This window comes from Neodiprion fabricii, chromosome 6 (genome assembly GCF_021155785.1).
Source record: "Neodiprion fabricii isolate iyNeoFabr1 chromosome 6, iyNeoFabr1.1, whole genome shotgun sequence".
Lineage (NCBI taxonomy): Eukaryota > Metazoa > Arthropoda > Insecta > Hymenoptera > Diprionidae > Neodiprion > Neodiprion fabricii.
Genome location: NC_060244.1, coordinates 9,481,711 through 9,506,819, shown reverse-complemented (window position 1 = coordinate 9,506,819; position 25,109 = coordinate 9,481,711). Strand labels below are relative to the sequence as shown.

The following is a 25,109-nucleotide window of genomic DNA, read 5'->3' as shown; positions in this document are numbered from 1 at the left end:
GAATTTTTTTCCGAAATATCATAAATTTAGGTTTTTTTTTAATTCGTTTTATGCGTTAACATTATAAACAACGTATATACATACGAAATAGGTTTCAGCTAGTCGTAAGAGAAAGGAGGAAAATGATCAGCAGCAATGCTTGCTGATTTTTGTTGGTCGATTCGTCGAGAAACTTCGATGGAAACGATGAAAAGAAAAAAAACTACAAAATAACTTTATTTATATTACCATAATAAGATGAATATACTGATATTTTTATAACTTGTGACTGTAAAATTAGCATTTTTCGCTGTAAAACTTAGACCGTAGTCTTCTTTCACTTTTTTGTAATTGTTGTTACTTTGATAATATCGCTTTATAATTAAATGAACATTGTATTTAAAATCTATGTGCTGTATTCATTTGCATGTTAAATTTCGGGTTTAGAGCACCAAATATGATGTTAACATGCATGAAAACAATGAGGACAAAAAAAAATTTTTTTTTGCAAACCAGTGTTATTCATGATCTATGTATACATTCTTCTCTCGGGTACGTATGCTTTAATTAAATCACTGATTTGCTACGAATTTTGGAGGAAATTTATTCTGATTATCAATTTCTTGTATCGCCGACAAATCAGTAAGTACACAGAGGCTGAGTACTGGCTTGGGCTTACCAGTGCGAAGACTGTGTTACTCGGAAAGTGAATGCACCCAGCATACAGCCAGCATCAAATCGAAATCGTCAACTCTCCGATGTTCTGCAATAAGTTTTCAACTCTACCGTTCGAACATCTCAGGGAGCGCAAGCGCACGACGGTTTTCGGTTGTCACACCAAAAACCCATTAGGGCAACTGTCTATATTCTTCAGTCAACGGTACCTTTGAAAACTAATAAAACAACAACACAACTAATAACTGACTGTGAATGGTGTAAACAACATTAATTCGCGTCGAATTATAGTACGTGTTATTAAATTATTTAGACATTTACATTTCCTTAATTTCTTCTTTTTTTTCTCGCGCGATAGCCCAAGAGCTACGAGACTTAACATACTTTATACGTATTCCGAATACGACAGTAAATTAGTCGTAGCAGGTTGAATTAGATGTTTATTTGGAAGATACATATTATGTATTTATAGGATATTTTGAACGTAACTGTAGGTGAGATAGTTAACCAAAATGTACAAACGAAATAGAATACGGTACCATTTTCTCCACATACTTTCTTTTTTTTATTCTTATTTGTTTCTCTTTTTTATAAATGGTTTTCCATGGTTTTTTTTCTTTTTGTTCTCTTCCTTTGCGGTCTATGAGCTCAACTCCCGCGGATGGCATCTACGACATTACATTCTTCGCTGGCTACTAGTCATAAGAAATTGAACATTCGCCTCGACTTACATGCTAAAGCTTTCGACGTTCTCACATCATCTCTTTAAAAAAATTATACTTCATTTTCTGCGATCAAAGGAAATCAGGTAAATAGTTTCTTCGTGATTCTAACATTGCACAATGATCTTTACAGTTGGAATGATATTCACAAGTTGGAAAATCTATTGAAACTAACAAACACGGCAACTCAAATATTAAAAATAACCTCTGGACAAAGAACGGATTCAAAGGTATAATAATAAGAAGACAAATAATGACAACATAACATTTTCATATGTTCCACATGTATAGAAATTCTTCTTCACTGATTATTATTTCCCTTTATATTCTTAATCTGAATTATTAATACTTAGATATTTCAAGGCTGTACAACGGTTCGTAGAAAATAGAAGATTTTGATTACAGGATTTGAAATGTTCATTTTTAAATCAAAGTTAAAAATCTTCACATGATTCTTTATTGCAAATATCATACTATAAAAGATCATTGCGCGTTGTCACGTAATCTTATAATCACCTTATTAATAGTCATTCTTAATTAGGATCGTGTTGGCGTGAAATGCATACGTGAGTTAACAGTTTTTTTTTATTTTTTTTCAATTTTTTGTTGTTTTTTTTTTACTTCTTTAAGGGAGAAAGGGGAGATTTTTTTATAATAAAATTAATTTTCTAATCTTTGTCGATCAGCTGTTGTTGCCCTGTGAAAACTGCCTTCTGTCACAACACAATAATACTTGCGTGGTGGTAGTTTTAATATTACTGAATTTGGTCAATCTTTTCGCACTCAAGTTTGTGTAACGATTTACTTCTTCGTCTCCTTTTTTCAATAATTTGACAGGTTATCATTCTTTGTTTCTGTCGAAAATTGGACACCAAATTCAAATACTAAATTCATCAATTCAGTCACTTATTTAAGAAAGATACCCAAGACATAGTCTCAATAATAATATATAGGTTCAGTTTAAAAAAGGAGAAAAAAAAAAGAAAAAACATACACTACGACGAAACATCAAATACATTCATTGCTATCTCAGCAGAGCTAATAAATTTTGTAATCACAACAAAAAGTCGTTCACATTCAACTAAGTAGCTGAAACCTCAGTTCTTTCATAAATAAGCGATCAGACCGAACCATACAACGTTACTATCGTAATATTTTGTTGCCTTTCTCTTAATGCTCACGTTATTTAATTTTACTGTTGCGCCTGAGGTTTACCACGTGGTGTGTACCCACGACTTCCACCCCTTTGACCACCACGAAATTGTCCACGACCACCCCTATCTATTCCACGTTCGCCTCTTGGACCTCCCCTCTGTCCTCCCCCACTGCCTCTTTTGAAGCCTCCGTTATAACCACCGTTCCCTTCAGCGTTGTAACTTCGTTGTTGATAACCGTTCTGATAGTTGCTGTCGTTGTTACGGTAGTAGGTTCCTATTTTTATTGGAATACACCTGGTTTAAAAATCTCATGAGTTGAGATCTCTTGAGTCAAAGGTTGAGTGAAACATACAATTCACTTTCTAGACTCGACAAAAATCTATTGCACAGTGCGACAGCCATCACGTAAAAGTTTATTGATTCAGACGAAATATTCAAATAAAAAAATTCAACGATATAAAGTCGAGTTTTTACCCTGGCTTCCTCGTCCATTCTGCTGATATCCTCCTCCTCCACCGCCTCGGCCTCTTCCACTGTAACCATTGGTGTTTCCTCTCCTCCCTCCGCGGCCTCTGTACCCACCACGCTGTTGTTCACCCCATGCTTGTTGGGCAGGTTGAGGTTGTTGCTGCTGTTGTGGTTGAAAAGCCGACGAACTATCCGGTTGATTCCAATCTCCACCGGCACCATCAGCTAGCTGACACCAATCACCTCCATCGTCGGCTTGATCAAGATCTGGTTCTCCTCCAGCAGGTTCATTCTGAACTTGCTCGACTTTGTCCTTGAAAGAATAGACATGAATAAACGGTTAATAAGTACTACAAGAATAAAGAATGTATTAAGACTATCATTTGAAATTTCCAAAGTTGCTACAAGTTTGAACTCCATAATCTGAACTGAACTTATATTCATGACCATAATGTCTGAGCGAAAAGTATTTTGAAACTCTATCCACTGTACATCTACGAAAGATAGATGGTTGTTTCAAATAACTAACCTCATTAACCTGCGGTTGAGACTCCTGAATAGCAGCTTGGTCATAATTTTGGTGTTGCGTTTGTTGCTGAATAGTTTGCGTTGTCTGTGTCTGTGGTTGCTGCTGAAAACCAGCAGGATGTTGAGGACTATATTGTATATTTGGTTGTTGGTGTGAGGGTGGCATAGGAATTGGAGGTGGTGGGTTTGGGTTTGCAAATCCAGGAATGTGAGGCATGTCTTGGGGCTGATGTTGATATATCACCTGTTGCGGCACCACGTTTTGTGGAGAGGTAAAATTTTGGTTGGTAAAAGTCTGTGAAGGAATGGGCGCGTTGACCGTAGGAGGAATGTGTGATACAACTGGTGCCTGAGTAGCGACATCTGGAGAGTCAAGTTCAGATTCTTGCAGAAAGAAAAAATTTGGAGTGCCAATAACATCATTTATTCTTGGTGCCTGTGGTGGTGGTTGAGGCTGCTGCTGCTGCTGCTGTTGTTGTTGTTGTAACTGTTGCGGTTGCTGTGGCGGCGGAACAAATCCAGCTGGAGCACTCGTATAGTAAGATGTTTCAACTGGAGCTGGTACATGAGATGGTATTTGTTGAGGAACCACAGGAATTGGACCAGGAACAGGAGTACTACCGGTAATAACTGGGAGGGGTGCTGCAGGAACTGGAAAATTGGGAATAGGAATCATGGATTCTGGTGGTGGAATGTGTCTGTCACTACCATTGTAGTCATCCGTTGTTTGTTCCTGTATTGAACCATCAGCAGCCTGTGTTTCAGTAGCTGGTGCCTCTGCCATCTGTACATGAATTCAAACACTTATATTACATATTTCTCACCTGTGTGAGCTAGTAAAATTAAGTGAGAGTAAGTGAAAAATGCAATGAAGCAAATATAGACAGACATTAATTATATGATTCCTTTATTAACGGACAGACTAATATTTGTCTGTACAAAATTTTGTCCGTCTTTGGCTTTTGCCTGTATAATTTTCGATGCCTTGTGTGATTGATTTATACAGAATATGAACGAAAATACGTCTGTCATAAAAATAATGGCTTTTAGAAGCAATTTGTGAAGAATAAAATCTAATAAATGCAATTGCCAAAATTGGTCATAAATGCATTTAGCGATAGTCCCAGCTCTAATATTCCAACCATTGTTTACTACAACGTAGTCCACTGAGCTTAAAGATATTAATTTACAGCAACAGTATTACCTCCTCGACTAGCTCCTGAATCTCTTGAACTTGATCAAAATATCCACTTTGATGAATAGTGGTAATAATTTCCTTCAGTTTGTTGTATGTTGTACCAATAATTTCCTTCTGTTTGCCATCGACAAGTGCGACAAAGTGTTCAGCTGCCTTGTGCACCTTCTGCATGAAAGGAAGGTCTCCCTCCTTGTTTTGGTGTTTCACTGTCACTTCTCGATACAATTCATCTAGGTACTTTAAATCGTCTTCCGTTAATTTTGCAGCACCGTTTGTACCAGCCAGGAAGTCTTCTCGAGCTTTGTCAGATCCCATTTGTGTTAGACAGTCCTGAACGAGTAGCACGTCTCGCACCTAAGAAATGTAATCAAAGAATTATGTCAACAACTAAATGTGCCATATACTAATACTTCAATTCATACTCAATTCATTAAATTTACTCAACAGACTGGAAAATATACACATATTTTTTCTTATAGCCTGTTCAACATCTGTATAAAGTTGCTACCGTAAACGTTTACTTTCACATTTTCCTAAAATTTTCTGAATCCTCTAGATGAAAAAGCTATTCTGTGATACATTAATATGCAAGATGCAATAGGAATGCTGATTCCAAACAAAGCTTGCTCCTCAAGAATTTAAAAAAATTGCAATGCAAAATGAAGTACACATGAATAAAAATGAGTACCAAAGACCACTCAGAGGACACCTTTTATCAGTCGTTACAAGCATAAGATGAATTATTTGGATATAATTTACTATCAAATATAACTGTAGATTGATAATAGCTTTACATCATGCTAAAATCTTGTAAGCAACATACAGATTATTCCCCCTTTTGTGCAACTGCTTGCCAACAGTATAGATGAATTTCATAAACTATTATATTCTTGATGACAGTGTCAATTTTCATTAATATACAACGCAGCAAAGCATTGTAAAATTTACCAACCAAGGGTGCGGGTGAATATTACATACTTTTTAATAACACTCAATTTAGTAATTTTTGTTTAATTGCACGTTGAAAAAAAAATCTGAAGTCAAAAGGTATATTCTAATCAACTTCAATTACAAATCAGTGGCACAGAGGAGCCTACACTGCATTTTCAAGTTCCAGGATTTCACATCAAATTTGCCGAGTTTCTCTGACGTTTCTAATAACTCGAACCTTCCCGAACGTTCATGAGTTCACTACAAATAGTTATTGAATAAGAGATAAAGTATACCTTGGCAACATCTTGTTGCACCCGCTCTAACGCTTCCTTACGAGCAAGTTTCTTCTGCTGTTTGGCAGCATCATTGGCAATGCCGACGATCTGCTTACAGAGTTCTCTAGTAAGGTCCAATGTTTGCACAACTTCGTCATATTTTGCAACAGCAATCTTTTGGTCATGGTTCAGCTCCTTCCCCTGCTTTTGCAGGTCCTTGTATGATTCAAGTTTTCCCTATCAATGAATTTAACAAAAGTTAGTATACTGAACCACTAATTCTACAAACACAAAGGATTTTTAGCATCAGAATTGTAATATCTACTGTTTTGGAGCAATAAATCACAAGCCAGTTTACGTCCGTACTAAATTTAAAAACAAACTTCGACTAGTGTAAGATTTTCACATTGTATATAACACTGCAGACTATGTCAAAGTGGGAAACAGTGTATTCGATATTAATAACTACACTAAATTTACATATAGCTACACCAAGTGCGTTTATGCTAGGAAATTTTGGTAACAATATTGTTAATGTTGAGATAATATGTTGACAGGTTGTTGGAAATTATCTAACGTCTTGAACGTTTTCTTATCAATGTAGCGTTATTGGGTAGGAGAGTTTAAAGAAACGAACACCTGCTGAAAATCTGTTTACAGCTGAAGATTTAGACAAAGAACGAACCTTGCGTCGATTGATATTGCAATAAATATTTTTTTGACCTAGTCATTTAAATTTTCCGTCTGCGGGAGGCCTCGCAGCTCATTGCACATCTCGGCTACACCGATTTGTCATACACAATAAGATTGTGTGGCGCAAAACCGTACGAAGAAAAGGGAACGGCCATGACATAGGGTGCGATATTAGTATTAGATAAACTACGTCTCACAAAGAGGTAAAACGTTGCTGAGATTACCCAAGGCGATGAATTTGTGGGTGCACAGATCGCGAAATGCACCTTACGGCAAATAGAGTGTGAAAATCACGAGAATTTTCGTTGGTGAGCACATGGTGTGCCAAAACATGGCGGACCGTAGAAGCCAAAGTTGACAGTTAATGTGACGCCGGATTTTTCGTCGTCCCAACGGCAATCGCGGTGATTCCTTACCTTTCGCTTCTCCAAATTACGGATCTTATGCTCGATCACGATTATCGCCTGGCGTATGGGTTCGACAGCCTCCGTAGAGGCCTGTTTTTCTAGTTTAGGGTTGGCAGAAGGCATCCTTCACGGGCAACAAACGCGAACTGGAATGGTAGGGCAGCGACTCCGGCCGGTGCGGTGAATCGCGGGGGGATCCAACATGGCGGCAACGGCGCCTGCGCAGAAGAAAGGCGCGCAGCTTCTTAGCCAGGTCGTGTGCCCCGGTCCATTTTATGAATCACCGGCTCGTAGGCACTCGGGACTATCGACGTTAACTGACGAGCGACCCTACCGATAAAGAAGCTACCGGTTCGTTACACGGCTTCTTGGCTGGATTTTTACGGGCGCCGGTGTCAAATTGAGGCGACGCGCGACGGCAGATTAACGTGGCAGCACCACGCCGTCGTCGGCGGCAAAAAGACGCTCATGAAAGTGGGTACCGACGCAACGGTAAATTGCCGCGCGTCGAAACCCACGTGGTTACGTCAGTGGATCTCAATTACATTTAAGTGAGCTCTCATTACAAGTGAGTTTCCTTTTTCGCTATTTCAGAGTTAAGCAGAGACAAAGTAATTTCTCCACAACTCAGTAACATTGTTGAGTTTTCGCGTCGTAGGTTACGGTTATTTCCCTGGGATACCTTTATCACGTGGTGTGACGGGTATCAATTGTTATACAGCTGTTCGATTTCGTAGTTGCATGGATAGGCTCATTCGTGATCGCAACGGTGCGTGATTTTAAGTTGAGTGTTTTTTTTTTTTTGCAGTTGACCTATTTTATCATAGTCACTCAAACTTACAAATTTTGCACATTGCTGACAGTGGAATGAGTATCGCGACAGGTTACCATTACTTACTCGACATTCGCGAACACGAGTAGTGTTTAGCTACAGATATACAATTACCTACCTATGTTTGAATTTACGAATGAGGTCGTTTAAGTAGTGGATAAACCTGAGGTTTAAACATATTCCAACGATTGTTTAATGGACAGCATTTCAAAGTCTCGTAGAAGGTAACGTAATCAAATTTCATGATATATCTTGAATTATTTTCAGTTTTTAATACCCATTAACTATCGAACGACTACAGGCTTAGCGACTCTTAGAAAAATGCTGATTAGCATTTATGATGTTTTTAATCCATCTTACAAAAGGTTGATGTACCGATAGTCAGCCAGCAATCACTAAAATAGTATTTTCGCTGACTATGGTACAAAGACATTTTACTACCACAGGTAATCAATGAAAAAGTAAGTCACAGTGACCACGGTGCAAATGAGGAGGAATGATGTGTGTTGGAAAGAATGGTGAATTATTTAGAGCGAATATAGGTAATCCGGTAGATAGGTGGTCGTTTTGGGATCCGTCGCAAGATTTAATATAGATGTGCTTGTGAATCTCTTTTCAATATTTCCGTTGGGTGGTTCCGTTGGGAATTAGACAAGGGTAGGAAGGTCGCAATGATCCGCGATGTTACTAACTTTTGTAATCCACAGCGTCAAATGATCACAGTGATTTTCCTCCGGAAACACGTAAAAAACTTGAATATAAAAGTCTCCGAACTATTAGTGAGCTTTCAAATTTTTAAGAGGTTCAATTTCCCATTTCTTGTCGCTCTACAATCATTTTCCAATCGTTATTCAATTTAATTATTTAGTTATTAGCGATAATTATTGCATTCAATCGATCTCTGTGATCATCTGAATGGGCAAAACGCATCTCTGGACATTCTATCGCGTTCCGTGGTACAATAGATGGGGAGAGATGCTGAGCTCGAAGACTTCGCGTCCGAGGCGGACCGCCGACTGTCACACCACACAATAATGCATGTCCTCCAACCTCCCTCCCGAATTTGACTCGCATCTCAGAAGACCAATTCGCATCACAATGTGTCGGATTAAAAAAGACGCAGATGCGAATTGGGTTTATCCAGAATTTTGCAAGAAGTTTGAGATATTCAAGGTTTTTGACAGGTTTATCGGTCGCGCCTTTTTGCGCGTAGATTAATCACAAAAATTAGACGCGCCTTTTGCGTGATGATTGATAATCAGGGTGACGACATACCGGGAAAACCGGGAACAGTCAGGAAATTTCGTCTATTAGGAAAAGTCAGGGAATTATAACAGACCAATAGAGAAAACTTACATTTCTATATATCGTTTGCAAACATTAGCTATACTGTGTAAATTCAATTAAGCTAACTTCTGGAAACGGTATCGTTCATTTTCTAATTATTCGTGTCAATCGAAGCAATACCGTGTACTTTTTAAATTCAAATTTATATATGCAAAGTGCATAAGTTGTGAGGCTTTTGGTTGTAAAAGCTGTATTACCTGAGTTTCGTAAGAAAGCGTCAGGGAATTCTGCATTTTTTGACAGATAAAGCAAAAGAATTTTATTTGAGCAAAATTGGTGCCATCCCACGAGTGATCGAATGATCCACTGATTGAATGATCACGGTATCCAGTAATCGAATGATCGAGTGATCAAGGTGTTCAGTGATCGAGTGATCGTGTGTTCCAGTGATCGATTGATCTAATGATCGAGTGATTTAGTCCGGGAGGTAACGACAGGTTTCATTACATCATTTTTGCAAGCTTAATTTTTTGGATGAGTTATCCGTGTAACATGTAATAGTAATATGACCGTCTTCCAATGAACTACCACGACGGAGGGATACAAGAGGATTAAAATTAGAGCAAATAATTAACAAAAAAAAACATGTATAGCTTAATACCCGAAACTCATCGTACGCATTAATTAAAACATATGAAGCAAGAAAATATAGTGTTCCACTTAAATTCCACGACACAACCCGTCTACCACACGCGTAAGTAGGCGCAACAAAATATTTAAAAAATTTTATACTAGGAAGTACATAATTGATTACAATGCTTTTTTTATAGTGACAAACACAAAAACAATAGTCTTCCACATATAAGGTACAATAGGACGGTTCAGAAAATGGCCTTTTTAGATTTTGCTCTTCTCCGAAATTATACACTTTTTCAATAAAAAATAGCTCCTAAGTTTCGTGGGAAAACGTTAGAGAATTCTGAATATTTGACGGGAAAAGTCAGGAAAAGTCAAGGAATTATATTTGAGCAAAATTGTTGCCACCTTGATAATGAATCGCGTCATGTGTTTAACGATTTCATAAATGGTATATGAAAAAGTAAAGCAGTCTAGATGTGTTAAGCTTTCAGCTTTTCAATCAATTTTCTTACCAACAACTAAGTTTTCAAATTTAAATTAACCGCGCCTTTTGCGCGTTGACTTGATACTTTTTGTTTCTGAGAGAAGGCGCATCATTGGCAAGCCGGCGGTCAATTCACGGGATAAAAATCGTAGAGTATACAATGATAGTGAAGAATCTTGTCGTAAATATTTATAAAACATATTTGAGGTGTACAAAAGTATTTTTTTAATGATTGTATTGTCTTTTGATTCAGGGCAACGAACTGATTTTTTTTTTCAAGCATACCGAGAAATATTGCGTCTTCATTCGAACAAAATATTTATTTCAATAATTCCAGGTAGAAGAATAAAGTCGATTCAAAAAATTTATAATCTTTTCTTCAATCATAGAAATGATGGAGTAGAAGACTATTTTCATGAATGTTGACGTTGGGCTCGACATAGTTTTTGCCGGTCCACGGACTTTCGTCATTGTGCAAATCGTAACTTCGTCTGTTTTAACTAATCAAGTCTGTGCAGTTAATCAAACCTTTGTCTGTTTCAGCAAAACAAACTTTAACTGTTTCAATTAATCATACCTTTCGTCTATTCCAGCTAATCGAAGCTTTTGACTGTTTCAGTTGATCAAATCTTTTGTCGGTTTCAACTTATCAAATCTTTTGTATTTCTAATGAAACTTTTTTCATCAACATTTGAAGCGATTTCTGCTATCATTTTCGAAATCGTCAATAAAGCCTTGATAAATCCTGCTAAAATCGGATTGAAATGTGTAAAATTTTTGATCGGAGAAATATCCCATCCCAGGCGGCTTAGCAGAGTATCTTTTTTGAGGTGAAATATTTCCCCGATTAGTAATCTTTCTTGGCACGTGGCCAATTCGATTTTTACATGACGTATCAAGGGTCTGTTGATAAATATGAGGATTGTAGCCTGCTAATTGATTTTGATGTTCGTAACAAAAATTACGTCGAAATTGCTTCAGTTCGTATTTCCGATGCATCCCAAATATTTCCGATGTAACTTCTATTACCAACATTAGTTTAGGCGCTCATTTTTAACGGAAACAATCTAAGTATCTCGTTTATTACTAGTAGTAGAAAGTTAACCACTATTTTATTCTCAGCCATAGTTCGCGTGAAATGACAATGCGAAAACGAAAAATCTTACACATTCAAAATAGTTAGATTTATCTACGCAAAAAATCGGATGCGGTTTTCACTACATACTGCAACCTGACAAAGTATAAGGAATATCTTTCACTTTTGATTTCGTGTGGTAGCAACGCAGATGAACTTCTGCACGAGATAAATTTCGACGTTGCGGGCATCGAAAAGAATTGAATGATAGTTCACTTTCAAATAGATTTGATTCCGGATTTAAATTCTTGGTAGGAAAAACCGGAGTTACATGTATATTTCTTAGTTATGCTGAGAAATTGTGTAGAACTACATTTAATATTTTTCAAATTTTATTGAAAATTGATTAATAAAAACATAAGTTACGGAAGAATATTTTGTCAAAATACATGTACATACACGTATGTGTACGTATGTACATGTATACTATAATATAGTATATATACATCTATTTTTAATGACAAAAAAAAACCATCCCACTGGCATAGGTTCGCATTGAGATAAGAAACTGCGCCTTCGTAATTTAAAAGAAATTATTTTCAGCCGATTTAAGGGTGGGAATTGATGAAATTAAAAAATCCGCGAAATTAAACAAACGCTCATATAATATGTATATACATATACATACATGTATATACAGGTGGTCCTTATTTGGGGTTCGGATAAATTTTCATTGCCCCCCCCCCCCCCCCCCCAAATGCGTGTTTCAAATCACTCGAAAAGAATGTGTGTAAAGTTTCAAGCTACTACGTCAACTGGAACACGTCTTTCAACGAGTTTGAATTTTCCCATTTAGGTAAAAAAAAAAAAAAATATCTTACTCGGCATTGATTTTCCAGTAGATCAAAAAAATTCTATAAAAATGATCTTTAAATTTTTTTGCAAAATTCCAATTCTTACTTAAAATAATACAAGTTATTCTCAGTCAAACATTCTTTTCTGTTCAGTATCGTATTATTTAGGAAAAATCAAACAAGAACGTATTGAAAAAAAAATTAAAGCTCTCGTTTATATTTTTGTATAATAATTTGTATTTGACACAAAAAAAATATTCATATTCACCAGATTTCTTTGCATTTACTTATCATCATGGGTTGAATGGGAAAACTAGGCACGTGTTTCAATGGACGTGGCGGCTTGATACTATAGACAATTTTTTCCCCGTGATTTGGAACAGATCTGGGAAGGCAAGAAAAACCTTTCCTACTCCCAAATAAGAACAATCCTAATATGCATATGTTGATATTGTTTTTCACATTACTGAAAACACTAAACTTTGTATTGCGATGGGTGAAAAACATACAAAATACTCAGTAAGTCGGAAATTAAAAACAGATTAGAAATTTACATTTAAAGTAATAAACAATACATTTGCCATTTTGCCAAAATAATATAATATAACAATAATATTAATAGTTTTGATAATAAGTGAGCTGCATCAGATAGATAATATGTATCAAGATTTACATCACGCCAAGAAGTTTATATAATAATTTTTATACAACAATTTCAAACTTCATGATTATCATTTCACACCCTTGTCTAAGACGTTTGGCGCTATGACCGTTGAGTTCTTGAAACATAATACCACCATTATGTGATATGGCACATTTTCGAAAATAAAAATTTTTCACTTGCATACTGTACTTTTTATTATTGTGATGTTAATGTCCAAATGCCCGCATTTATAACGTTCAAAGTCCATAATTGATTCGATAATTTACAGTACAAATCAATTACGTAATATTTATGAAAAGTATTCGTATAGTAATTTCAATTTGTCATAATAATGATAAAAATAAGAAGAAAAAGGTATTGAAACTTGACAGCCAATTTCATTAATTGTAGCCACCTATCGCTATTATATCTTTACAATTTACAAATATAATTTGATACATCTTCTCAAAAAATACATTCTCGCCACACACACATATCACCACTTGTCTTTACCAATATAATTCCTAATAAACGTAGAAACAAATGAAAACTTAAACACTTCGAACGTTTAAACAATATGTAGCAATATTGCCAATTAAAATGTAGTGATTTTTAATGTACAGCAAACTATCAGCAGTTATGGTATTATTACTAAATGTTTATCATCTACTGGAAAGTATATCTAAGAGCTATTGCAACTTAACATTAAACGTTACGAAACTATTTATCAATGCTCCGAAATGGTGGATGATGAAATAAAGATATTAAGTATAGATTCTAAATTGTGTAAATGTGATGTTTACAATCGTACGGTAGAAACCATATTTTTTTTTTAAATTGCCATGAAAATTAATTTTGATATTCACGAGTGATGATAATAATAATAATGAAAATAACGATAATCTTAACTAATTTTCAATCGTTGAATGATAAAACGCCAGTAATTTACTCTCCTACTTATCTAGTCATTATATACCCTCGCTTTCTCCAAAACAAATTGATATTTTACTTCAAACTTATGAGTTTGTACATTTCCGTATTTGATTCATTTTTTAAATTGATTTGATATAAAGATACATAAAGAACTAGCAGGAATTTTTGATGTTAGTAACCGTTATACGATTTTTGTGACTTTAGCAAGTAACTTGCAGCGTCGCACTTGACTAAACACGCGATTTCTGTCGATATACATATTCTCATAATTTTTATGTACACAAAAGCAATTAAATAAACTATTACATTACGGCAAATAAATTATTCCAAAAGTGGCTTTTCGAAATGTCGACATGGATTAGTTTACTAGCTTAACCCTAATTGGTCACTCTGGGTGAATTTCACCCCAAATATTTTTCAAACTCCTCGTTTTTTTTTCTGCACAATTGAATTTGTGATTACTTTACCGAGGTGTGAACGATTAGGGTTAAATTGCAGATGATTTTCAACTATATTTTCAACTAAAAATTACTACTTGCAAAATATGATAATTAAATACCACGAATTTCAAACAACTGTTTTGCATACGTATGAATGTACGATAATTTTCGGTTACTGGTTTTGAATGTGCATAGATTTTACAGCTAACAACTTTGAGTCCTTTGTTCAAGCAGAAGAAACTGTTATTTAATTGGAATTTTCATACATACATATATTATGGCTGGAAGTAAGAATCGTTTTTTCAGAAGAATGAAAAATGCAGATAATCAATGAGAGACAGTACGTGAACCACGACGTTATTTGTGTTCATAATAATTGGATGGTCCAATGGCAAATTGAATTACAAACTTTACATCCTAAGCTAGATAAATTTCATTTTATACACATCTGAAACTGTGCCAGAAGTGCAAATATTATTATGCCCTTCTCCATTTATCTGTTTATCACAGTCGCGGGACAAGATTTTCCAAATAAATACGTATTTAAAAATTGAAACATGACATCGTACAAAAGTAAAAATTCTCACATCTTACATATTGTAAATAGCCAATTCACTCTGGCATAAGGTATCCAATTGAGTTCCCCAGATGTATCGTTATTTAGAATTTCATTCCTTTCGGTAATTCACCATTATTAACAATAAGTTAAATAGGAATTACATATTAGGTCTCATCATCCCGTGATCAGTAATTCGTTCAAACAATAGACGTTAATAGTCAATTCAAATTTCACAACAATATTTTGTGGCACTTGAATTTAGAAGCATTCTCTGTTTCAGTTTTATAGAAGCCACGACAGCGTTATAAGTATCGTCAGGCTTATATTGTTTACTATTTAGAAAAGATTTTCGTTGATGGAAATAGGCAAACGTTCTCGCTCAACATCTTGGATGGCTGACTAACCGTTATCGCTAATGAAAAAAAAATTTGACAAAGTTCAGCATTATCATTTCAGGACAACTATAAGTTGAAAGTAAGCCTAACAGAAAACATTGTTGATTTCATCTGTCACCAGTATCAACCTTTGACGCTTTAGCACAACGTGATGTATATGAGTATATTACACAGTAAAGTCAGTTAATTGTTAAATTTCTCACACTTTCACTTTTCACGAATATTTCTAAAATATCTATCTCACTTGCACACTCAGACTTTAGCAAATTCTAATTTAACTTTGTCCGAAACCTAGACGCGATATAAATTCTACAACTATCTCTATATTCACACGAATATGATAATTTTCAATAGATAACGTTAAAGTAGTGGCAAAATTTGGGCATGATTTTCAATCATCTATGTCACGGGTGAGTATGTTACAGATGAACAGTGTGTGCGGGTGTAAGTTATTACTATTGCTACGAATTACGAATTATTACCTACGAATATAATTCACAACTAAAATTAAAGATCGTCGTATTCCTATGTCTATGATGATTTTCTGTTATTAATGTTGTTACTACAATTCGTAAGATCAAGACAGTCCGACGTCTACAGAGAAACCGTTTTTCTTGTAGAGATATATATATATACTCTTTTCACGTGTTTATTTTATCACTGGGTGAAACAACCCATATTTTTACAACTCATTCGGTCATCATTGATCGTGAAAATTGTCATAAAAGAACTAAGACGGCTCAAAATTCATTTGGGTATGATTAACCATTATCAATGGATTACTTTCAGTAGGCACCTGTGAAATAGGGGTGGCAGCAGGTCCTGCATTTACCAGCGTCGACGAAGTATGCGTTAAAGAGTCAATTTCCAAACTTGGAGTTGTTGACTTCACTCGAGAATTTACTTTTGCTTTAGTTTGTTGTTCCATGCTATCAATTTCTGCCCAGATGCCTCGAACTTCTTTGAACAACTGCAAAATAATCAAATGAATTTATAAAACAAAAAAAAAAAACCGAATTAAGTGATCGTGTTTATGTTTTTGGGCTTTCCGCTGACTTAGTGGCGGAGAATAAAAGTTTGCAACGTTACTAGATATTAAAAATGTTGTTGTAACTGAACGCAAAAATTTCTTGACAGAAATCTCGCGCACGTACTAACTGTGCAACGATCCTCAAGAGGCCAAAACTAGCAAGCCTTCATTTCATGTAACTGAAAAGTATAAAATTTGATATCAAGTACCTGATTGAGCCAAGTTTCGTCAGCAAGTAACTCATTAAGTATAATAGTTGTATCCTTATGCGGATCCGCAAGTCGCTTATCAGCTACTCGCTTGGCACACTCCAAGAACATTAGATACTTTTGATGCGCCACCTTATTGTACAAAGCTACCTTCCCTTGACATATTCGACATAGAAGAAAATCCTGAAACGATAAGGAAAGAAAAATATTCAGATTGGTGAAATGCTAGTGTCTACTCAATAATTAATATTTCTCGAATATAAGTAATATGTTTAGTTGCATGAAATATCGGTGTGACGGTAGTAAGTCAATGACAAAGCATGCGGCACACCTTCTCTTGAGGGATTCTAGGGTCTGGAGGGGAGCCTTCGAGAGTAGTACCGTTGTACGGTTGACCATACAACAGAACTCTGGCGTGAATTTTCTGCTGCTGACAACCGGTACATTGTTTTCCTTTAAATTCAGGCGCTGTAAGGTCTTTAAGGATATTCAGGCATGGCCATGTGGATATTGCTGTTACAATGTTAGGTTTCCATTTTGTGGTAGCCAAAAGTCGACGTTTTCTTTCTTCAGTTACTTCATCAACTGTTTTCACATTGGACAGGAAATAATCATCTGAAATAATGACATTGATATCTTAAATTGACAGTTATAAAAAATAACGTTCACACATTAATTTTACGCAAATTACAATTCTTTACCTTGTTCTTGAAATATTTCAGTGAGAAAATTCGAATCCAGGGCTTGAGAAATGAGCGTTTGTATGTACACTTCGAAGTTGTCCTGATATTTTTCCGTATCTTTCATCGATTTGACTATATGTTCGCTATAAAAATAATGTAGTCTATTACTTAAAAGTTTAATATTGATGATTTTCTTAACTGCATGAAACAATAGGTCAACAGATTTCCTAGATTGATCCACACAAACTTACCTATCGTCGATAATCATTTCGTCACGTAGAAATTCTACGACGGTTTCCATTTTGCCTTGTTGCCAGAACTTTATTGGAACTTGTTGGTATATGTGACGATTTTGAGGTGCCCAGCCAGAATACTACATAACAAAGTTCAAAATCCGTCGTTATTAACATTGCAGTGAAAGAAATTCCAAAATATTTACATTCATTCAGCAAGCAGCATTACCGTAGATATGTTTCTGTACAAAGTTTTCCCATTAGATTTGAAAGGCTCGTATTTCTGAAGTAGCGTCTTGCCATCTATTCTCCAAAGGGCAGGAAAGTCTTCATCCAAATCCGATTTAATTACCACGAATTCGCCAGACTATTCGACAAACATTACAAAGTCGACACAAATTAATAACTCGATAAAAGAAAACCTCGCAAGACATTAAGAGCACGATTAAAAATTTTCATCGAAAATTATGGAATCGATGGGCTCCGTTTTGGCTCGAAAATATTTCAATGATTGCTATGCTTTGTACGTTTGCAGATTAGACAGATGAGAAATGCTATTCTTTAATAGGTACGTGAAATTCAGTGTTCTACTCATGCTCCTGACTGGAGGAATTTACAGATAGGAAAAAGCGATCAGTTTTATTTTACCTGAAAATAACAAACTGCAGTATAAAAATCAAGTAATACTTTCATATGAAATTACCATTTCTTCTGAATCATCCACAAAATGCTGCATGCAACCGATACATTTCCGTTTTTTAATGAACCAAAAATTAATTTAAATCTCACCACATGTACACCACAGTATATGTACATGTACTTTAGAACAAAAAAAAAAACTACTTTTATAAGTACTACTACTTGAATACAATTCTAATACTCTGCAACTTTGTCAATAGACGTTGATACTTTACGAATTTACCCACTGATACTGTAGTCCAGAACGAACGTATACTTTGAATAACATTGTTTGAAGTGATCAAAATGAACCTAAATCACTTACAAATTTCTAACTAATGCCAAACGATAATCACGCAAGATTCAAATTTTTTTTTACGCACCACAATCAATTTTTAATGTCTCAATAGACATAAGCCTAATACGGACCTTGAATGGTGAAATATCCAAATCATCATCACTGTTAACTGGGATTACTTTATCTTCTAGTTTAGTCAAGGCTCTTGTTGCATTGCTAGAATGTTTGCCAACAGCGCCTTGCTTTTTTCTCGATGCTTTTCTCTGTACAGCAATATCTCCTGATGAATATCCATCCTCGTCGATAATTCTTCTCGTTTTCTTCGTTATAACAGGTCTACTTCTTTTCTTTTTTTTTTCCTCCTCCTCTCCTACCAATTTAACAGCAGGTGTCCATGCTGGATCAGAGTCAGAATCACCGAGTTCTTCATCGTTGTCAAAGTAATCAATGCCCTGCTGCCGATCAAGAAATTGTTTCACCGATGTTTTCTCCTTTGCTTTTCTTCTAGACGTCTCACGTCTCGGAGGTAGCAATAAGGGATCCACTGTAATCAATCAAAATGTGAGACATGATTTAGAAAAAGTCTTGAAAGAAAGAAAGAGTCTTGATCAGAACCAACAATGATATTCCATGATATTTCATGATACTTCCAATATTTTAATATGAATGAAATAATAAATAATAAAATCAATTGTTTCACGTTGATTTGAGGATAAAAAAACAAGAGACAAGTTACTCACCTTCTTCCATTTTTTTTGCATTCTTTTCAGCAACAGCAGTTGCAGCAGCAGTTGCAGCAGCCTCGGCTGCAGCCGCTGCAGCTTTTCTTTTTCTATCCGTTGGTCCACCAGGTTTTATTGGTCTGCCTTTCCGAGGCTTTCCTTCCGATTTGGTGATAGTATATTCCACACATTTCTTTTCACTTTTTTTAGGAGGAAATGAAAAGTCATCATCACTTGTAAACCCATCATCGCTCGAATCAAAGTTTTGCTTTTTTCTCTCCTTAGGTAAAGGAAAGTATCTTGGATCGTTAGCATAGTCAATTGTGGTGTTCTTGGAGGTTGGTTGGACTATTTTTTCTTGAGGCTGAGTGTTGACTCCATTTGTAGATGCTCGAGTTGAATTTTCAATTGATGCTGATTTATGTGGTTCCGGTGGAATGTAAGGCTTTGACCTGTTCCATGTTGCCTTTCTGCCACCACGAATCGCAGGTGGAGGAGATGGATCTCTTTCACCTTGTAAAAACTTGAGATAACTAGTCATGAAACCAGAATTAGGATCTTTGCCGCTACCCGGTCCCTTGGAGTCTTTGTTAATTCGATTAAAAGTCTGGACAGGTTCTTGATTTTGTTGAAGAAATCCTAATTCTTCTTCGATATTTGGAACTATGACCTTGGGCTGATCGTCTCTCGCATCTTGATTGTAATTTGCATGGTTTACTGAATTCTCGCCATAAGCAGTAGAAGGTATTTCAACTGATGATTGAAACTCGTGCGAATGATGAGCATGGTGCCCGGGTGGTATGTGAAATGCCGGAAAATATGGTATCGGCGGGGGAGCATGATGATGGGTAACCATCAAAGACTGATGTTGATGTGCAGGATTACTAACAAAGTTATTAGAGTGATGCAACGTCGTTTGAGAAGTAAAAGTTCCCGAAGTCGAAGGAAAAATTTTTGACGGTGGTGGAGGAATATTCCACCTGTCAAAATCAAAATAACCATTTTGTTGCTGCTGATTAGCGTTATGATGAGCAGGAGGTGGTATTCTACTTAAATACTCTGTCATAGCTGCCGCTCCTGCCAAATCATTAAGTGATGACCCATGCGTCCCTTTCTCAGCATTTTTCCTCTTCTTACTTACAGTATCAACTTTCCGCCTTTCTTCAACCTGTTTCTGCTGCTCGGCCGGATTAGGAGTAGAAGCTTGTTGCTGTATCTGACATGAGCTCTGCTGCAAGGTCTGTAAATTTTTAACAATGCTCATAGGATCACCCCTACAGCTGCTTAGATCCTGTAAAGTAACTTGGCTTGAATCAAAATAAGCCTGTTGCCGTTCAGAAATATTTAAAACTCTCTGCGCCTGTTGTTGAATAGGTAAATTTTGCGTACTCATATCTGCGTTACTAGCTTGGTAAGTTGTAACTGGAAATTTTCTATTGGCATTTGTCTGTCTATTATCATTTTCCCAACAAACCTGCTGTTTTTGATTCTGGCTAAATTCCTGCTGCCTTTCATAGTTTCTGTTCTCCGTGTTGTAACTGGCCTTGTTATTCTCCGTTGTTCCTAATGCCCTAGTAATCACCGAAGAATATGCGACCTGATTTTGAGATGCTGGTCTGGGAACGGTAACATCCAATGGAGAGGGAGGTGTGACCTGTTGAACGGTTGCTTTGAACTGTGACCCGCTAGTACATTGACTTCCACTAGGCTCTCCATGCTGCTGTAAAGGAGATGGAGAAGACATTGTTGCCATAGGGCTATTATACATCGGATAAGCAGGACTCGGCACATGACCCAGAGGACTGGCCTGTGAATGTGCTTGCAGAGGACTAGGCCTCCGTGGTACAACGACGGCACAGTCAGGGCCATTTTGCGTAGAATTATTTGATGAATATGCAGAGTCTGTGGAAGTCGTAGACTTTGATCTCCCAGTATGATGATATTCGGAATCGCTTGTAGAGCTCGTAGAATAATGTCTGTAAGGTGTTGCTTGCTGCTGTTGCTGCTGCTGTTGTTGCTGTTGTTGCTGCTGTTGTTGTTGCTGCTGCTGCTGCTGTTGTTGCTGTTGATTTAATGCATGGAATTGTTGTTGACTGTGTTGCTGCTGAATATTACTATTGGTAGGTGTTCTTTGACTGGGGGCTAATTTACTGTTCGCATTATTACAATTGGTTGCATTATTGCTGGCGTAATTCAACCCTCTAGAATCAATCAGAGAAAAGCTAATCGGTGACGACTGGCTATTCTCGTGAGCATTTTGTTCTGTTCTCCTGTGCTCACCATGGCTACCTAGTTCAGGATATATTTTAGTCTGTGCTTTAGTTTGAATTGATTGGGGAGTTACTGCAGCTCCCTTGCTGGGGGGGGAAGCAAAGTTGCTATTTCTTGCTGATTGTTTTTCCTGGACTTGCGAAGGTGTCGTTCTCACTGCAGCACTTGTATTCAAGAAAATAGAAGTTGTCGATGGCGACCTTATCGGAGGTTGTGGGATCCTGTATTCCTTGCCGGATGTATTGCTGGCTGTAGAGACAATACAAGATTGTTGATGCTGTAGGGAAGATTGAACCTTTGCGTTAGAAGATTGGTTCCCACTAGCAGCTGCGTAACTACTAGAAAGAGGTTCTGATCCGAATGACGCAGCTCCTTGTTGAAAAAATGGTTGTGTACTGCTAGCCGTTGGAACAGAGACCACTGGTTTTATGGTAACAGCCGGAGACTGTGGCCTGACACTAGTGACTTTCTTAGTCTCTGTATAGTTGGATGATTTAAATTCAGCTGCCGTTACTACAGGAGAGGGAAGCTGCGAATTTAGATTGTTCAAGGTTTGAGCGGCGGCAAAGTGGGCATTGAACGTGTTTTCATACGCAGTACCACCAGACTTGGATGAAGGAGGTCCTGGTGAAGATGGAACGACAGTCTCATGTGGTAAAATGCCGAAAGGGCTAGGAAGTTGGGAATTGTTTTGATGTGTCCATGCTAAACTTGACGTTGTTGGTGACGAGGCATTGCCTTGGTGCTCAAAGAATGTTGCCTGATGTGAAGAGTTGTAATTCTCTCTAAGTGTTGAAATTTCATTTTCCGTGGAAGTGTTTTGCTTTGTCGTAGCAACTGCCTGAGCGTGAACCAGGGCTTGTCTATGCTGTGTAACGTAGTGTGCCTGTTTAGGGTTGGCATGATGAAACAGGGGGGAAAATACGTCATAGCCGACTGGAGGTGGAGATAGAAACCCTCCAGGATTAAATGGCGAAGGTTGTCCTGCCAGTGTTGCCGTTGTATGTGCTGCTTGCAAAAGCAGCTGCGACGTTGTCGATGGAGCAGATTGGGTAACAGTCGTGGGCAAGTGATGGGATGCAAAATCACCGCTCGTAGTTGGACTCGTAGTTTGGAATGTACCAGCGGCACCACTAGTGGCTAAACGATTGTACGATGCATACCACGGCCCAGCGGGATCCATTACCCACGCTAAAGCACCAGAGTGCCTAGCCTGCCTGATCTGCTTCTCGCAGACTTTGATCTCCAAATTCACGATCTACAGACTCGACGATATTCATAACATTAATCTTTTATTGTCCATTTCTTTGTATACTTTGAGTGTCAATTTAAAAGTCACATTGAACCGTTGTAGGATTATCTGCGATCGTCACAGCATTTGCTTATGTTTCAGGAAAGGATAAGGCGACGCCATTGCATCCTGAAAGACAGAAAGAAAAGCAATTAATTCCAAGTTCTCATGTCATAGTTATAATAAATAACTTAAAATTAGCTTTACTGCAAAAATTGACTCATAAGATATGGTTTTTTTTATTGCACAAAATAAAACCTATTTAAGGGCTAATTGTATGCCTAAAGACGTGATTGATTTACTGCACTCAAGATGACCAGTATAAATTAGATGCACAAAATCCTAAGATGTTTTCAGTCCTAATGCTTTTTTTTAATACAAGTTAGTCAAATAGTTTTTATTGGTGGATAAAATGTGTTTAAATTCAGTTCATGCTGATTTTTGGGATCAGTTTTTGTTCCGTACATGCTTCTACACAAATTTTGCATCTTATGTCATAAAATGATCCAAAATCCAAAAGATTACTTAATGTCGCAGAGAAATCTTACACTTACACAACGCTGATAAGGCAAAACAAGATAGGCAGTGGAAAGCTAATATCTAGGAATAAGTAAATTAAATTGAAAATCAACAAGTAGTAATTAACAAAGTAATTGAAAACATGAACAGTATTGACAAATAGTGGATAAATTTTCAGGACATGAATAAATGTTCCAGAACCAATAGACATCTTACTACTGGATACTAACAACTTTTATGAGCGATGTCTTTGATCTTTTCCAAAACTTTTGTCTTCATGACTGTCAGCGATGGAAAAAAGGAAAATAGAAGACAATAAATAGAGATTATTGCCATTAATATGTCACGATGTAAAAGTTTTCTTTTTTGTTTCCAATGCACAAGTGAATCCGAAAAGTGTATCTGAAGTATATTTATAAATGTGACATACTTTCGACATACTTTTGATTTGATACGCGCTAACCTCAAAGTATAATCTTACATTTACATTAACGTTTTTGATCAATTTTCAAGATTTCCCTGTTGGAATTCAAGCTTGAACACATGACAAAAAAGTTTGGGGTTGAAAACGATGACCTTACTCATGTGATATATATATGTATGTGTATATATATATACATATATATAAAATGTCTATCTAAGTCTATGTAGAGGATGCGCTGAACGATTGATGACGAACAAATGAAATTCAACTGTTTGTTTTACAAGGAGAAGAAAAAATACTAGGAACACTAGAACGTGTTGCCAAAAATAAATAAATGTAATTTGAAAAAATATTGTAGGCATGTTTTTTGGATTCACATATAGATAAAAAAGCTATAAAGCTTTTGCGATCCGAACATAGCACTTCATAGCAATTCATTTCTGTTATCTTTTATCTCTAATATAACTGGAAGATACGTACTAGTATAAAAAAGTGATTCATAAAGCTGTAGCTGTAATTGACATGAGACGATGAACAATTATCATCATTATAATTGCCAAGTAAAAGTCTGTTTCTTTGAAATGGCAAGATGGTACGACATGCAATAGCCGTTGTTATGTAGCACCTCATGACATGTTTTGCAAAAAATGACATACGAGAGATCGTTGCAGCTGTAAAAAGTGGTGATCGCATGAGTGGTCCCTTATTAATAAGTATAACAAACAAAGAGCTACCGACCAGGAGGAAAGGTGATTAAGGGAAAAATGAACTGATTAGATCTTCCGTGTGTTATATGAGTGGAGTCAGTCAGGATCGCGCGAATATACTTCTCGACCGATAATCACGGTCGTAATTTATTGCGTAACTTGCAATGAGGGAAATTAACTATCAATAAAGTCACGATAATAATTGAGTAACACGTGAATGTTGCGGGTGTAGGTGAGCGTGTATTTGTACATAATAGAAATGACAACAATACACGGTCGCATCGCGATGCGCCACCACCTCCATTATTGACTAGAAATCTACCGGGTGATCCGAGTTAGGCGATACGCGATGCTGATAAAAGCCGAATTATAGTCGACGAAGAGTTGAAATGTTCCACTTAACAGGTGCCCCCTGAATGGGTTCCCAAACAAGTTGCATTGGTATTCTCGTTGCCGCTGGGAAATGGCATTCCCGACGGTCCGAGAACGGAGTTCTTTTACCGCGTAGCGAAGGTGCATTTTTCCAGGGAGAACAAGCGGAAGGATGAGTTAACTACGGTATTTACCTTGGCGGTGATTAACCGAAGTTCTTAAATCGGTCTTCTGTTATTTCAACAAGGATATAAACGTTTCGTTCTTAAGATAACACAGTAAATATGGTTCTTCAACAAAATATCCAACACGCAGGGTGCACCGATCGGGTGTTTACAAGGGTGCCTGAATCCTCACATGATTCGCTGGTAAAAGTACATAATTTACACTAATATCATTCGACACTATCGCCGCGACACTTTTTATAAAAAATTATAGTCACGGTAATCATTTGTCATAAAGATACCCGAACAATGTTCCCACGGAGTGCCCATTA

The 25,109-nt window shown here is 36.7% G+C and overlaps 2 protein-coding genes across 3 annotated transcripts; both read right to left on the bottom strand.

Annotated features, from left to right (window-relative positions):
* Positions 1 to 1,081: 1,081 nt before the first annotated feature.
* Positions 1,082 to 7,218, bottom strand: LOC124184584 (caprin homolog). Its single transcript, XM_046574462.1, has 6 exons — positions 7,045 to 7,218; positions 5,954 to 6,172; positions 4,734 to 5,081; positions 3,531 to 4,313; positions 3,008 to 3,314; positions 1,082 to 2,807 (listed from the first exon to the last, which is right to left on the bottom strand). Exons 1-6 carry the CDS (start codon positions 7,156 to 7,158, stop codon positions 2,569 to 2,571), a joined length of 2,010 nt encoding a protein of 669 aa, XP_046430418.1. The 5' UTR covers positions 7,159 to 7,218; the 3' UTR covers positions 1,082 to 2,568.
* Positions 7,219 to 10,481: 3,263 nt separating this feature from the next.
* On the bottom strand, positions 10,482 to 24,942 carry LOC124184594. Of its 2 annotated transcripts, XM_046574483.1 has the most exons (10): positions 24,808 to 24,942; positions 20,504 to 22,720; positions 19,048 to 20,269; positions 18,439 to 18,851; positions 17,561 to 17,698; positions 17,350 to 17,471; positions 17,117 to 17,241; positions 16,747 to 17,030; positions 16,416 to 16,598; positions 10,482 to 16,146 (listed from the first exon to the last, which is right to left on the bottom strand). In XM_046574483.1, the coding sequence occupies exons 2-10, from the start codon at positions 22,481 to 22,483 to the stop codon at positions 15,907 to 15,909; spliced, it is 4,707 nt and encodes a 1,568-aa protein (XP_046430439.1). In that variant the 5' UTR covers positions 22,484 to 22,720; positions 24,808 to 24,942; the 3' UTR covers positions 10,482 to 15,906. The 2 variants fall into 2 exon arrangements, with proteins under 2 accessions (XP_046430439.1, XP_046430437.1); XM_046574481.1 differs by having other exon boundaries at positions 19,048 to 22,720.
* Between the last annotated feature and the right edge of the window lie 167 nt (positions 24,943 to 25,109).

Excerpts from the sequence above, each read along its gene's own strand:
- LOC124184594 (XM_046574481.1), bottom strand. The coding sequence starts at position 22,483 with ATGGATCCCGCTGGGCCGTGGTATGCATCGTACAATCGTTTAGCCACT. Across the intron at positions 17,699-18,438 it reads TGGATATTTCACCATTCAAG|TCTGGCGAATTCGTGGTAAT; the intron begins GTCCGTATTAGG and ends TTTGTCGAATAG. Across the intron at positions 16,147-16,415 it reads ACGAAACTTGGCTCAATCAG|TTGTTCAAAGAAGTTCGAGG; the intron begins GTACTTGATATC and ends ATTATTTTGCAG.
- LOC124184584 (XM_046574462.1), bottom strand. The coding sequence starts at position 7,158 with ATGCCTTCTGCCAACCCTAAACTAGAAAAACAGGCCTCTACGGAGGCT. Across the intron at positions 6,173-7,044 it reads GTAATTTGGAGAAGCGAAAG|GGAAAACTTGAATCATACAA; the intron begins GTAAGGAATCAC and ends ATTCATTGATAG. Across the intron at positions 4,314-4,733 it reads TTCAGGAGCTAGTCGAGGAG|ATGGCAGAGGCACCAGCTAC; the intron begins GTAATACTGTTG and ends ATTCATGTACAG.